Source organism: Limulus polyphemus, unplaced genomic scaffold, assembly GCF_000517525.1.
Source record: "Limulus polyphemus unplaced genomic scaffold, Limulus_polyphemus-2.1.2 Scaffold252, whole genome shotgun sequence".
NCBI lineage: Eukaryota > Metazoa > Arthropoda > Merostomata > Xiphosura > Limulidae > Limulus > Limulus polyphemus.
The window spans coordinates 130123-143505 of NW_013665862.1; the positions used below are offsets into that span (position 1 = coordinate 130123).

Below are 13383 nucleotides of genomic sequence, written 5' to 3' on the forward strand. Positions count from 1 at the left end.
TCTTGACGATCTAATACATTTGTAATATTTAAAATCGTTTATGTGATTGATTAATATTATATATACTAAAAACCAAATGCTCCTAGTGGCTCATCGATAAGCCTGACGGCCTGTAATACTAAATACTAGATTTTGATATCCATGATGAGCACAGCACAAATAGCCCACTGGGTAGCTTTATGCTTAATAACGAACAAACCTGAAAGTTATGGTTTAAATTATTTCCTATATTTTCCGTTTAGGAAATTACGTGCTTTGATACTTTTCAGATGATTAGTTTTTATTTATTTAAATCAAGATGGATACAAAAAGATCAGCTACGAAAATATCTTTCCTATTGCATACTGCAAAAATCTTAAGTTTTACACGGTGCTTGTATATAAGTAATATTTACTCTAGCATTTTACCCTTTATAAAGTTGTTAAGCTATCTGTGCTCGGTCCACCGCGGGTATCGAAACCTGATATCTAGCGTTATAAGCACTGAGACTTACCACTGAGCCACATGAGGGGCTTTATAACGAACTTGATACTTTCATTAGCTATAAATGCTCCAACAATCTATATTTTAGAAGAATATTAGCTTCAAATAGATGTTTTTAACTTTTATCTGTTTGTTTGTTTCTTTTTTTAATTTCGCGCAAAGCTACACGAGAGCTATCTGCGCTAGCCGTCCTTAATTTAGCAGTGTAAGACTAGAGGGAAGGCAGCTAGTCATCACCATCCACCGCCAACTCTTGGGCTACTCTTTTACCAACGAATAGTGTGATTGACCGTCACGTTATAACACCCCCACGGCTGAAAAGGCGAGCATATTTGGTGGGACGGGGATTCGAACCCGCAACCCACAGATTGCGAGTCGAGCTCCCCTAACCACCTGGCCATGCCGGACCTTTTAACTTTTAACACATGAACATCATCATATATACTTTCCTCTTATCATTGTTTGATCCATTTCTTGTCAGTTGAGTGGTTAAAAAATGCCTTATTAGCGACAACTGAGTATTAATTATTTAGCTTAGTTAGTTGAGCATTGCGTAAGAGAGATCTTGGATTCAAACCTCGTTCACTGAAAATGTAAAAATTCAATTACCATAGAGGAACTGCCATCTGACTAATGGTCATCCCACGACCCTGAAGTAAGGCCTGAGGACGTACGTTGATTATGTTTGTTTATTTGTTGTGAAACACGAAGCTACACAAGGGACACTTTGTGCTGTGCCCACTATGGTTGTCAAAACTCGATTTTGAGCGTCATAAGTCCATAAACTTGTCGCTGAGCCGCTGGGGCGGCACGCGTTCATTATGAGAGGGGGAGAATGTAGTAGTTTGATCTGTTAAAAAGTGCCTGACTAGTAAATACCAGTGGGTTAAATTTTAGCTTCGCATGTGCCAGTTATATAATTCGATAACAAACTGGAGAAACGAAAACTGATTATCATCCATTTATTATTATAACTTCAAGAAATATCTTCACCGAAAGGAGATTAGTTAAATAATATAAAGAAAGTATATATATATTTTTGAAAGTAACTTTGTTAACCCTGTTTGTTTGTTATTTTTCTGGTCTGGATGACAAAAAATCTTTCTTAAGTACATTTGAATTATGAGATATTTGAAATAACATCTTCTGGAAATATACGTATAAGAAGCCCACATGTCTGAAACAGATATTATTACCACAGCTATTTTAAACTCACTAATTCGTATTACAGTAACGTTTGACAGTCACGTGCTGTTTTCTTCTCAACAGGAAAGTACCGCGTTACTAAAGTCATTCGTTTACTGTCACGATAAAGGACAAAAACCTGTGAGAGCAAAAATATAATATTTAATTGGATCAAACATTTGTAGGAATAGAACTGAGATCGAAATCATGCGTTAAAGCGACTATTAAGGACTATGAAAATAAAGATAAAAACGAATTTAAGATATAAGAATATTAGAGGACGCATTAATGTCAGTTTAATTAAATATACGAGAAAGTCTAGACGTTACTCTTAAAAAATAAAATATGTATATTGTAAAAAGAACAAAAAGAGTTTAATATTATTTTGAGTTTTGCTTGTTGTTAAGCACAAAGCTGCACAATGTGTTATCTGTGCTGTGCTCACCACCGGTATCGAAACACGATTTTTAGCGTTGTAAGCCTTTATACTTAACGCTGAGCCACTGGGGGGAGAATTATTTTTAAAAGGTATTGTTGTTGTTTGTTATAAAAAACACAAAGCTACACAAAGAGCTATCTGTACTCTACCTACCACGGGTATCGAAACCTGGTTTCTAGCAGTATAAAAGGTATTGCTGTTGTTTGTTTTAGAACAAATCCACATTGTACTATCTGCTGTGTACACCGCGAAGAATCGAACACCGTATTTTAACGTTGTAAGCTTACCGCTGTTCCACCAAGAGACCTTTTGAAAAGAAATCTTACCTGCTTTTAGCTTTATAATACTGAAACACGTAAATTGCATGGGCGTCCACAGGGAGGCATGAGGACACTTTCCCCCTGAAAAATGAGAACATATTTCTTTATTTATTCAGTATATATATATCCTTGATTTAGACTCCCCCCCCCGGGGGGAAATTTTTGTGAACGCTCATAGTAGAACATATTTTTGTGAATATATTTTTGTGAACACTCATAGTAGAATATATTTATGTGTATAGAGCAATCTCAGATTTATATTGTGTAGAACCAAAAAAAAAAAAAGGTTGTTGTTTGTAACTGTATTTCTTTATAAACTGTCTAGTATCTCACGTTATATCGAACAAGGACTATGTGTTATTCATTGCAAAGCTAAGGAAGTTGACAAGCTGTGATTGATAATTCAAGAATGAAAGCTTCTCTAAAAACTTGAGTAAAGCTTTAAAGTTATTTGGTTATGCCTTCAATCCTATCTCTGATGCAAACCAAATTTTTAGATGGTCTCTTACTAGAAAATAATGCAAAATAAATAATGTAAGTTCTAAATAATAATAAGTATTGTCAGAGCCAGTTTAGAACTAATTATAAATGACTGTATTTTATTTATTAATGTTTCTCTTTCATACATGATTTATCTTGTAAAAGCGATATTTTACTAATTACGTTTTTTTTGCGAGTATGTTATTTATCTTTTTACTTGCAATAAATGCATAGAAAAACGGTAATATTTTGCTTAAACTTTTTTTAAAACATTAAAATGGTCTTACGAACGTTACCGAACTTTGGTTGTGAGGGACATTCGTAAAAGTAGGTAATTGTTATTTCTTTGTGTCTATGTGCCAGGACTGTGTGAACTAAAGAGAACTGTAGTGGGTCATTGAATGTGAATAATTTATTCACGTGAATACATAGGTCGATTTTAAACTTAGTGTCTGAACGAGACAAGGTGGGCTTGCCACGTGCCCTTCTGGTTTAGTGGATTTGAAGCCGATAATCGAGTCACTGATTATCGGGGCAGAAGGGGCACGTGTCCCGAGCAACTATAACTGTTTAACTGGAGGTGGATAAGCCGGCGCACGTGTTGAATAGTAACTGTGTTGATCCGCGCTTCTGAGAGCGAAGAGGGGGTGGTCTACTGAACCCACCAAGGTAGAGAAGTAGTATAGTGACGTACCCTACGCCCTTTCTAGTTTCGTCTCGTGCCACGCTCTACTGGCCTTAGCCCTCATGCGGCCTCTCTCGTCTTTCGTTCTCGCGTAGCTGCGCTGCAGTCGACTAAAAGACACGACACTATAATGTACTTCTTAGTGGCGCATCAATAGTTCAGGTATTCTCGTCGTGGCGGCACGGGTGGATGCTGACGTACAGTAGAGGCGGTAAAATTGAGAAGTGCGAATTTTCAAGCTCTTCCTCTGTCTGCTGAAACCATTTTTTAAAGTCAAGTTCAACGCGCATGACGTGCATGCGAGCCACGAGGACTTTCCCGAAAGCATGACAAGCCTAGTAACATTTGAAGCATGTCTGCGCCGAGGTTGTGGTGCAGTCCTCCATATGTGTTCTCACTCTCCTCCAAGTTCAACGTGTTAAGGGCATAACTATGAGGACCTGTCTCGTCAGCTGGTTAGTGTTGACCTTTCTGATAGCCTGGTGCAGATGGACAGCAGCCAGGACGTGCTTAGATGACCATTTGGACGCTGCTTCCAAAGCACATCTTGCTCCCATCGTATTTCAGGGTCGCCTTGTAAAAGTTTCTTCTGTCGATAAAGTTGCACAGTTTCGTGTCAAGAGACTATACAAGAGCGACGCAAATGTAGCCCTGCAGCAAAAAAATGTGGTGTTTCTGAAATTCCTGAATGAGAACTATTGCGTTGACACTTTTAGGGAAAAGGAACTGAAGCAGAAAAATAAATACATTGTTTTTGCAGCAACGCAAAAGTCGGCGCAGCCCGGAAACCCCGGGAACCAAAGTTTAGTGGCCGTCGCTAGGCCGTTACGGAAGAATCGAAAAATTCACCGAACAGTGAGGAAAGTATTGTGCCAGGGTTGTGGTGAGTTTGTTTACTGTTATTGCTTGTAATTTTACAGAAAAACTATTTCTTCTGTATGTAGTCATACCTGTCAAAAATTAATATTTTTTTGCTTTTTTATTCAATTATTATTCTTTAAAGTTGTTTGTTTGAAGGTCACCTGTTTAGAGTCGTCCTATTCACCAAATAAACGAACATTTTCGCTTATCATTAACATTATTCTACCAGCTATTGACATATAAAAAATGTATAAAGTTATTTCAAAGACGTCTGTGCACACGTGAACGTTGCAGCTATAAACAGATTGGATTAAGATGTTTAACTAAAGTATTCGTTTCAGTAAAGATTTATGTGAATTCGTATTTCTAGAAACGATATGATAAGTGTTTTCACTCAGTCAAAACCACTTGAGATATATTTATTAAAATTAAGCTCTTCAATCTTAAGCTCCGCATGGAAAACCTAATTTGTCATTTATCTTCTGTTTGTTTACGGTTGGTTTATATTTTGTGTTTGAATTGGTATTTTAACATTTGCATTCGCTGTCTGCCTAATAGTTGAACAAAAATGATCTCTCTCTAACATGAGAGTGTTCGGAGTATTAAGGCTCGGAAATCTGCTGTAAAAATTAATTAAAAGGTCACGAGGACGGAGAGAATCTAACTTTAACTCAAACACCTATCAATTGTTATTTGTATGCAGTTTTATAGGGAAACATTCCTACATGACTATTACCACTTCACCTTTTTTTTTAACAAGGAAAATCCCTTGTCTCTTTTTTTTTGTGTGTGTTATAAAATATGTTGTGTTCGATCTATAAATTTTCTTAGTTGCTTTTATCTTTAGTGTTATAAATAAAGTGGAGCCGTATAGAAGACTATTTCAGTGAAATGGCTTGTCAAAATAAAAATGTTCCTCTAAATATGTTACAGTAAACAACCAGCAATATTGATTAGTAGTTTTACTGCCAATGGTTAACACATGTTATGAAACACAACATTTGCTAATTATGATAGAATAATGTTAAAGATTTTATAATCTCATTCCTTACTATAAGTTACATGTGAATCTATATTTTAGAAGATCTTGGTCTAAAAGTTTCATGTTTCGCTATTAATTCAACAAACATAAATCGTGTATGCTGTTCTCGGACGCTTCAATCCAATACCTCCCGATGTCAAGGAAGAATTTAATTTAGACTAGCCTAAGAGAAAAAGATGACGTCATACTGAACTATTATGAACAGATTATGACTCATCCAGGTGTGTGTCGTAATCGATACCTCAAGTTTTTGTTAGATTTTGAAGTGGTAGCCCTCGTGCACCCCTCCGCTGTAGGGGAGATAAGCTGAGACTACACAATTACCCTCGGATGATTTCTCTTAGTCCAGACAACTACTTTGTATGTTTTATACATATTGTTGTTTGTTTTCTCTTTATGTCGTGACAGTCCCTTGTTGAAATTCTGGCCACGTGCTACTGACGTCATGAGACGAAGTTTTGGCTGAATTTATCAACTCTAAGCACATAAAATCTGTAATATTTGCATAACAAAATAAATTCTTATCGCATTGGTTTTTATACCTTTCACAAAAACATCTACACGAAAACTGAGCAGTGTGAGAACAATATCATATTTGATATGAATTAAAACGCAGAAAGTAACCACTGAAAAGTACTAAAGTAAGTTGTTTTTTATTTCAACCCGATCTATTTATATTTCAAGTTTTTCGTTTTTGTTATTTACTGTGAAACTTCTAGGTTAATCAAATTAATAGTTACTTGTTTTTGGAAAAACAAGATAAAACTCTATAATGATGATAACCGGAATGTGGCTGAATCTATACATACTAGATGAAAAGAAATGTCAATGTTTCATAGACTGAGTCCTTCAGAATTATCAGATATAAGCTATTTTTACTAACGAAATTGCATTTGATTACTTGTTTGATTAACCTATTCAAACTTGTGAAAGATTTAATTATTGAGTCATGTGTATACACCGTACGGCTATGGCTAACTTTATTTTAATCGAATTTTATAACTGATAAGCTTTTAATTCATATGTAGGGACTCTTTGAACAACATATATTTATCCCTAAACGATGTAGTTACGGGCATTTTTTATATTTAGATACTTTTATCAGAATTTGAAATGCTTTTATCTTTGTTGAATAAATCAAAACTTGCCTTATGCTGTTGACTAGGTATCAATTATAAGATGTTATAGTGTAGCACTTGAATAATAAAAACTTTGTTTTCAAGATTTCCGAAAGTTCATTAACATTTTTTTTTTTGTTACTGTTTTCCGGACGTGTCGTCTTTTACAGATTTCGATGTATTTGAGATAGTAATATTTATTTATAAGACTTGGAAAGTTTTTCAGATAACATATTTTAAAGTAATATGCGTATGAATTTATAAGGCTTAAGAAACCTTTAAATAACATCTCCGTTTTCGTCAAGGAATCTATAATGATACTTGAAGCTATCATTTGCATTTTCGAAATCCACATAAAATGCACGAGACCCATCTCGTGCTCAATTAATGTATGCAGGGTTTAGACCTAGGAAACTAGGGTTCTGTCCCCCCCCCCCCACACACACCATTATTGGCCCTAAAAAAACCTAAACACGTGTAGAACACTGACGCCAAAACCCCGCACGGCGCAATACATAAATATCTGCCTCCTTTCAGAACAAAATTGGTCTCGAATAATAAAGAAACAAAAAAAATTATATTTCTAAGTATTTGTTTCCGTCAAAAGAAAAAGATTTTATTTATGAACAATGAAATGAAATTAAACAACCGAAAGCTATAAAACAATGTCTTAAGTCATTTTTTTTTGTAGTTCAAAATAGCCTCGTTCTACTTGCTACAAATAACATATAAAAGTATTTAGATTTATTAAAACTCTATCGATGCTTGTACATTTCTAGAATGGGATCATACAACTGCCTCCTCCTCCCAAGTACTTTTTGTTATATATATATATATATATTTATATAAATAATTATACATTATTGATTGAATTCAAAAATTCACGTAGTTTTCATTAACGAAAGTTATTTATTTAAAAGCAAAACCTCTTGCAATTATCTAAACCCCTATTTGGTTGTTAAAGGTTGAGATGAAACGTAGGTTCAAATGTAAAACTATCAAATCCATGTGTACATATTTACAGTATTATTATTATTATTACTACTGTAATCATTCCTTCCGAAAGGTAACAGCAAACTACAATCTTATTACATACTCTTCCCCAAGATATGGTTAAAAACTAAAAATACGTAAGTGCCACAACACGTGCTAAATATAGATTATTTAAGTAAATTATTGTTCTATTGTCTATAATAATAATAAAAATAATACCTGACTCTTAACTAATGCATACATGGCCTAGTGAATTTGATACTCCACTCACAATCTGCAGGTCGCGAGTTCGAATAGCATCATCGGACATTTGCGCCCTTTCAGCCGTGGTGACGTTATAAAGTGAAGATCAATCCCACTATTCGTTCGTAAAGAGTAGCCTAAGAGTTGGCGGTGTGTGGTATTAACTAGTTGTCTTCCCTCTAGTCTATCACTTCATAATTCAACAAACAAACGGATATAAATACATCAACGCTAGCTTGTCTATTACGGCTTTGGTGTATCGTGTTCAGCCAACAGTTTGACAAAGTTTTTCTTCATAAGCATTTAAGGGTTAATTGATACAGTCGTAAACCCTTTTTAGGGTTTAATTGATGCAATATCAAACGATGTATGGTTAAATAAACATAATTATTAAACATTTGTAAGCTCTTCAAATATAATCCACTCTAGTTCAACCATAACGCTCGCTCCAAAACGCAACTTTTTATTCCAATTAACCAATTATGTCAAGGTGGAAATAGCACTAAAGAGACTAGCACACTCATTATGTTTCCTCTCTAGTGGCTTTTAAACCACGTGCCTTCTTTGTACTAGTGTTCTGAAGTTAGGATAGAAGAAACATGTGAAACTTTAAGACAATAATGTAACCCGAGCTAAACTTTAAGAACGTAAAAACAGATAACGTTACGGTATCTTTAGCAAAATGTGTGAATGTGAACCAAAACATTTAATGCCAGCCTCCTTGCTGATTCAAAATTCGTGTATAAAATAATACGGAAATTGGCAGTGACCTTAAGAATTGACTTGATAGTTTGCTATTACGCACTTTTTAGTCTTTTGGCACTTCATCAAAATGCGTCTCAACATGATTTATGTTGGCTCAATAGCTTTTCTGTTTTGTTTTTCATTAAAATACAGTCGAGGTTATCTCAAGTACTAGGGTGTGACCTAAATCTTTTGATATTTGTTGGACATTGTTTAGAGGGACCGTCTAACATTTATTCATATCGTATTAAAATATTTCATACAGGTTTAAGGATGGTAGTAAGAGAATTACAAAAAAAATAATTAATGATTATTTAAAATATTCATGCAATTATTTGGTTAAAGCATCAGTGATTGGGCGAGATGTTGTATGATAAAATCCATATTTGGTGTGAAAGTATTTCATTAACATAGTTTTAGATGGAAAACATCAACAATTTACGCCATAAAATGCAAATAATCTGGACACGTAGAACTTAAAGTATGGATCAGTGTCACTAAATATACAAAATCAGTTTAAAATATTATTTTTCTATTTTGTTTCACCAAAAGTTGCAAATTATACTTGAAATAAAGAGAACGTTTATAAAAACTAACCACTCTAGAGACAACATCAGTTTGAGCGTAATGGAGTGAATATCATTTACTCCTTAAGATATAGACTAGAGTATGCTATAGATTAGCGTTTCTCAATCCATGGGTCGCGACCCAAAATTGGGTGGTCAGAAATCGTAAAAGGTTTTACGTACATCCTTTGAAAATAGATAACGGTTTATTTAGTACCTATTTAGTAAGCTGGGTGTATTTTTGGACTTAGGCTGTTCATCAATGTTTAGAAGTGGGTCCTGAACCACAAAAGGTTGAGAACCATTGCAGTTCAGATATACTAACCAGTCTATATGCATTACATCCCTTTGAATCGAATTAATGTACTGAATATTATTTACCCTGACGACAAAGACTGTAATAGCGCATTGGTTTGCCAGTGAAAAATACGAACTTTTTAGCCGCGGCATAGCGGCTCATAGAACGGCTCTGAGTTTGTTTTGTTTTTCAATTACAGACTTTTTGTTCATAGCTGCGTAATCTCTTGACCGATTGGAGATATAATTACAGTTTTGGACTCGGGGGGTTAAGTCCTTTCGATTGATATATTTGACTACGCCCAAGGTCTCGTAGATTAATTTACTCTAATTCTGTCTAAAAGGGTTTCTGTTTGAGGATAGACTGGTAAAGATGCAGATGAGTAATAAAATCGAATCCGGTATAAGCGCGCTCCACGCTTGGTATTGCTGGCACACAAAATATAACTAATAACAAAGAACAAAAAGGTCTCGTATATTAAGTTACTCTAATCCAGCTTAAAAGAATTTCAAGTGCTGAAGCTATTGAGGATTACCTCTTGTATTATAAAGTAATCATTATAATTGTGAAATGGGAAGAAAAATAAATGCATCAAACTGATTTTGTACTTTTCATGCTTGTCAGATAGAGGTGAACCGTGACTTGCTTAGCCAACTTTTCTTAGCACCAGAAAGCATGCTTATAAACTCTTACGGGGGTAACAACAATATTTAAACTGAGAATAGTTCTGCTGAGAAACTAGTCAGAATGATTCGTTATAGAAACAAATGGTTCACAAAATCTTGTCTATCTATTTATGCATGTCTTTCGCAGTTTATTTTTACACCCCCTCAGCCTACCAAAATTTTAATACAATTCTACAGATTCTATCCAAATTTTGGTGGACGTTTGACCCTTACGGGTTCTTCAAGTGTCCGTACTCCTAGGGCTATCCTAACCCCCTTTTTTGAGTTCATTGCACTTTTACCGAATTTAAAAAAGGTAGAAGTGTGCATTGGCAGAGATTATGTGTAGCTAAAATAAATTACTTCCGGTTGTCGTGACCATCAACTATCCAAAATTTAATTACTAAGAAGATACTTATGTAGTAGAACGTCATTTTTTATTGTCAAATTTGATTGAAATCCATCAAATGGCACATGAATTGTAGTCTGCACAGACAGATAGATATATGTATATACACAATTACTAGAGGATGAGCCTGGCTGCATTTTTAATCTCCGACTCGCCTTTAAGAAGGTCAGAGACAAATATATTTATCATCATTATTGTTATTTCCATTCTTATTATTCCGAATTGTTTGAACTCTCCGCAACATCTGCTACATTGACTCCTAGTTGTACGCTTTCATGTTCAGGTCACAAAAATAGCTGGAGGGGAAACATGAAACCAGTTTGCTTCTCAGCCCTGCCACAATAAACAAACAATTGGGCTGTTGATAAAAACATGCTGCTTAATCCGAGCTGCGTAGAAAGTGAGTGTTGCTTTTCTAGAGTTTAATTCTCCATAATTATCAGGCCATAAGATTTTGTTTGACCTGCTTGGAGGGCTAACGTATCACAGCCGCTATTCTTTAAGCAAAGTCGTACTGTTTTCTGTTTTGTTAATTTGTGAAGCCTTACGTAAGTTCCGCACATCATTTAATGTAATATGAATACAAAGTTAGCTTTATCTTCAAATATTTAATTGAATTAATATTTTCTTAGTCAACCTGGGCCGCTTCATTAGGAATGTTACATTGAACGTTTATCTCTAGAGGTTGTATTAAGGACCATTTCTGGTTTACCAAAGCTCAGTAGATAATTTGTCATATCTATAATTAAAAGACAGGAGTTGTTTTTATCTAACAATGAAGATACTGAAATATCTATAATTAAGAGACAGGAGTTATTTTCATCTAACAATGAAGATACTGAAAAATAATTCTGTGTTTTTGCTTTTGAGCTGCCCTTTCTCTTTCTCAGTCCTTGTGGTCTCCTACATTTAATAATCTTGAACATGATACTTTTCTTGTTAGAATAATTAGCTCTAACTAGCTTTTAATTAAATTAAAGGCTAATGCTAAATTCTCTCTACTATCAAAGATAAGGATCCACAAGCTAAGCGTTAGTTCTATTATAACAGCTAAAGTATTCCAAATATATCTGTTTAGCTTGGAGATCTTACCATTTATCACTAACATACCTCAGATAAATAAAATTTTCTAAGGTGATATAAGCGGCTCTAATATCGTACGTTTGAAAAAATTCGTAATTTCAAGACTAGGATGATGTTTAAAAATGAGGGATAAAATTTCTCTCACAAATTATTTACAAGGAATCTCTATCTCACACATACACATCATATTTGGGTGATTATATTACTTTATTCATTAATGTAGAGATCGATGTTCCTCATAACTAATGAGCAGCAATTTATTGACCTCTGGAGCCTAAATGTATAGGAATAGATAATTCGTCCTATTCCGAATCCTCTAATATTTTCACTGATTTGCAGAAATACGTTGAGCATAAAATTCGAAAAAGATAATCAGGAAAAGTAAACTCATTTAGATATCAAACATGTATAAAAAATATAATAAGTTAGGTTTAACTAAAACATACACAACTGTAGTTCAAGATGACTTTTCTTGGACTAGCTAGCTCACATAATGGGTCAAGAAATATATATAATTGGCTCTGTAGTGTTACCTAAAAAAAAAATTAACATGTTCTGCAGCACTCTTTTTATTTTTTTTCTTCTCTCTTTCTCGTGAGCTTTTGTTTTATGGTATTGAAATCACTTAATAAAAAATTAGTTTGTTTTATAGCTCTTTTTTTTCTTCTTTCTGCGAATACCGCTAAAAAGGGGGTAGGGAATAATGGAATAAATAAACTTTCTGGTTCACATAAAACTAAAAAACAATTTTCTAAGGTGAAAGAAACAATTAAGTAGGAGTATGCAATATCTAAACGAGGTTCACTGACCTTTCCTGGTAATCTCGAGAGGGAAGAAAAAAAAATCGGCAAAGCATTCTGCGTATATACATAAAAAAAGACTAAATTTACTTATGTTTAACATTTTTTTTTGCAAACTAAAACAAGCATTCAATAATCACGCGCGAAATAAACCCTCATTCTTGATTTGCCAAGAAAAAGGAGAGATTCCATACAATCCAATGGACATGGACTTTATTGAATTACATTTTTTTAAGTCTATAATCTTTTGAACTTTCTAAACACGGAATAAAAAACAATCTTAACATCTGATTGTCACCACCAAAAATATTTTTTTAACAATCCTTTTCTGTACACTAAACTGTGTGTGCGTTGCTGATACAATGGAATATTACATCATTATCAAAGTACAGACAGAGTGCTAAAACACGTCAAAATAAACTCAATCTTGCGTCAGATATAAGTTAAGTGTATGTTATAATCATGTAAACTCAATCTACCAACAGTTTCACAATAAGAAATATTTTTTCATGCGATTCAAAAGATTCTTGGCTCGAATTTTGTGTTTCTTGGTTTTTCTTACGTTTAATAACAAAGAAATTAACTGGTAAGTTTATTCCTGCAGTAACGGTACCATAATAAGTTAGGTATCACAATGTAAACAACTGAATACAGATAGCGGAATCTCGCTGAAAAAGTCTAAGGAAACTAACAATACAGCATTGTGTAATCTTCGACTTATTATGTGGCACGGTACTAATGTTTTCCAACAATAATATCTATTTTGTAAATTTTCGAAGTTATAATAAGCATAAAAGTACTTGTTATCCCTATAATAAATTTGACGTGTATTATATTACACAGACGTCCTTCTAGTATACATGATTGTATTATAAGGTTGTTAAAAATTACCGTATTTTTCGGTGTATAAGACGCCCTTTTTTCCCCAAAATTTGATGTCAAAATCTGCTTGTCCTATACACCGAAGGT

General features: G+C 34.1%; 1 protein-coding gene across 5 annotated transcripts in view; it reads left to right on the top strand.

Moving 5' to 3' along the window:
* The first annotated feature begins 3751 nt into the window (after positions 1 to 3751).
* Positions 3752 to 13383, top strand: part of LOC106478806 (protein vein-like) — a 121706-nt gene continuing 112074 nt past the window's right edge. For all 5 annotated transcript variants that reach the window (XM_022382473.1, XM_022382474.1, XM_022382475.1 and 2 more), the window contains exon 1: positions 3752 to 4475. In XM_022382473.1, coding sequence (XP_022238181.1) covers positions 4025 to 4475 — 451 coding nt within the window. In that variant the 5' untranslated portion in view covers positions 3752 to 4024. The remainder of the gene's footprint in view (positions 4476 to 13383) is intronic.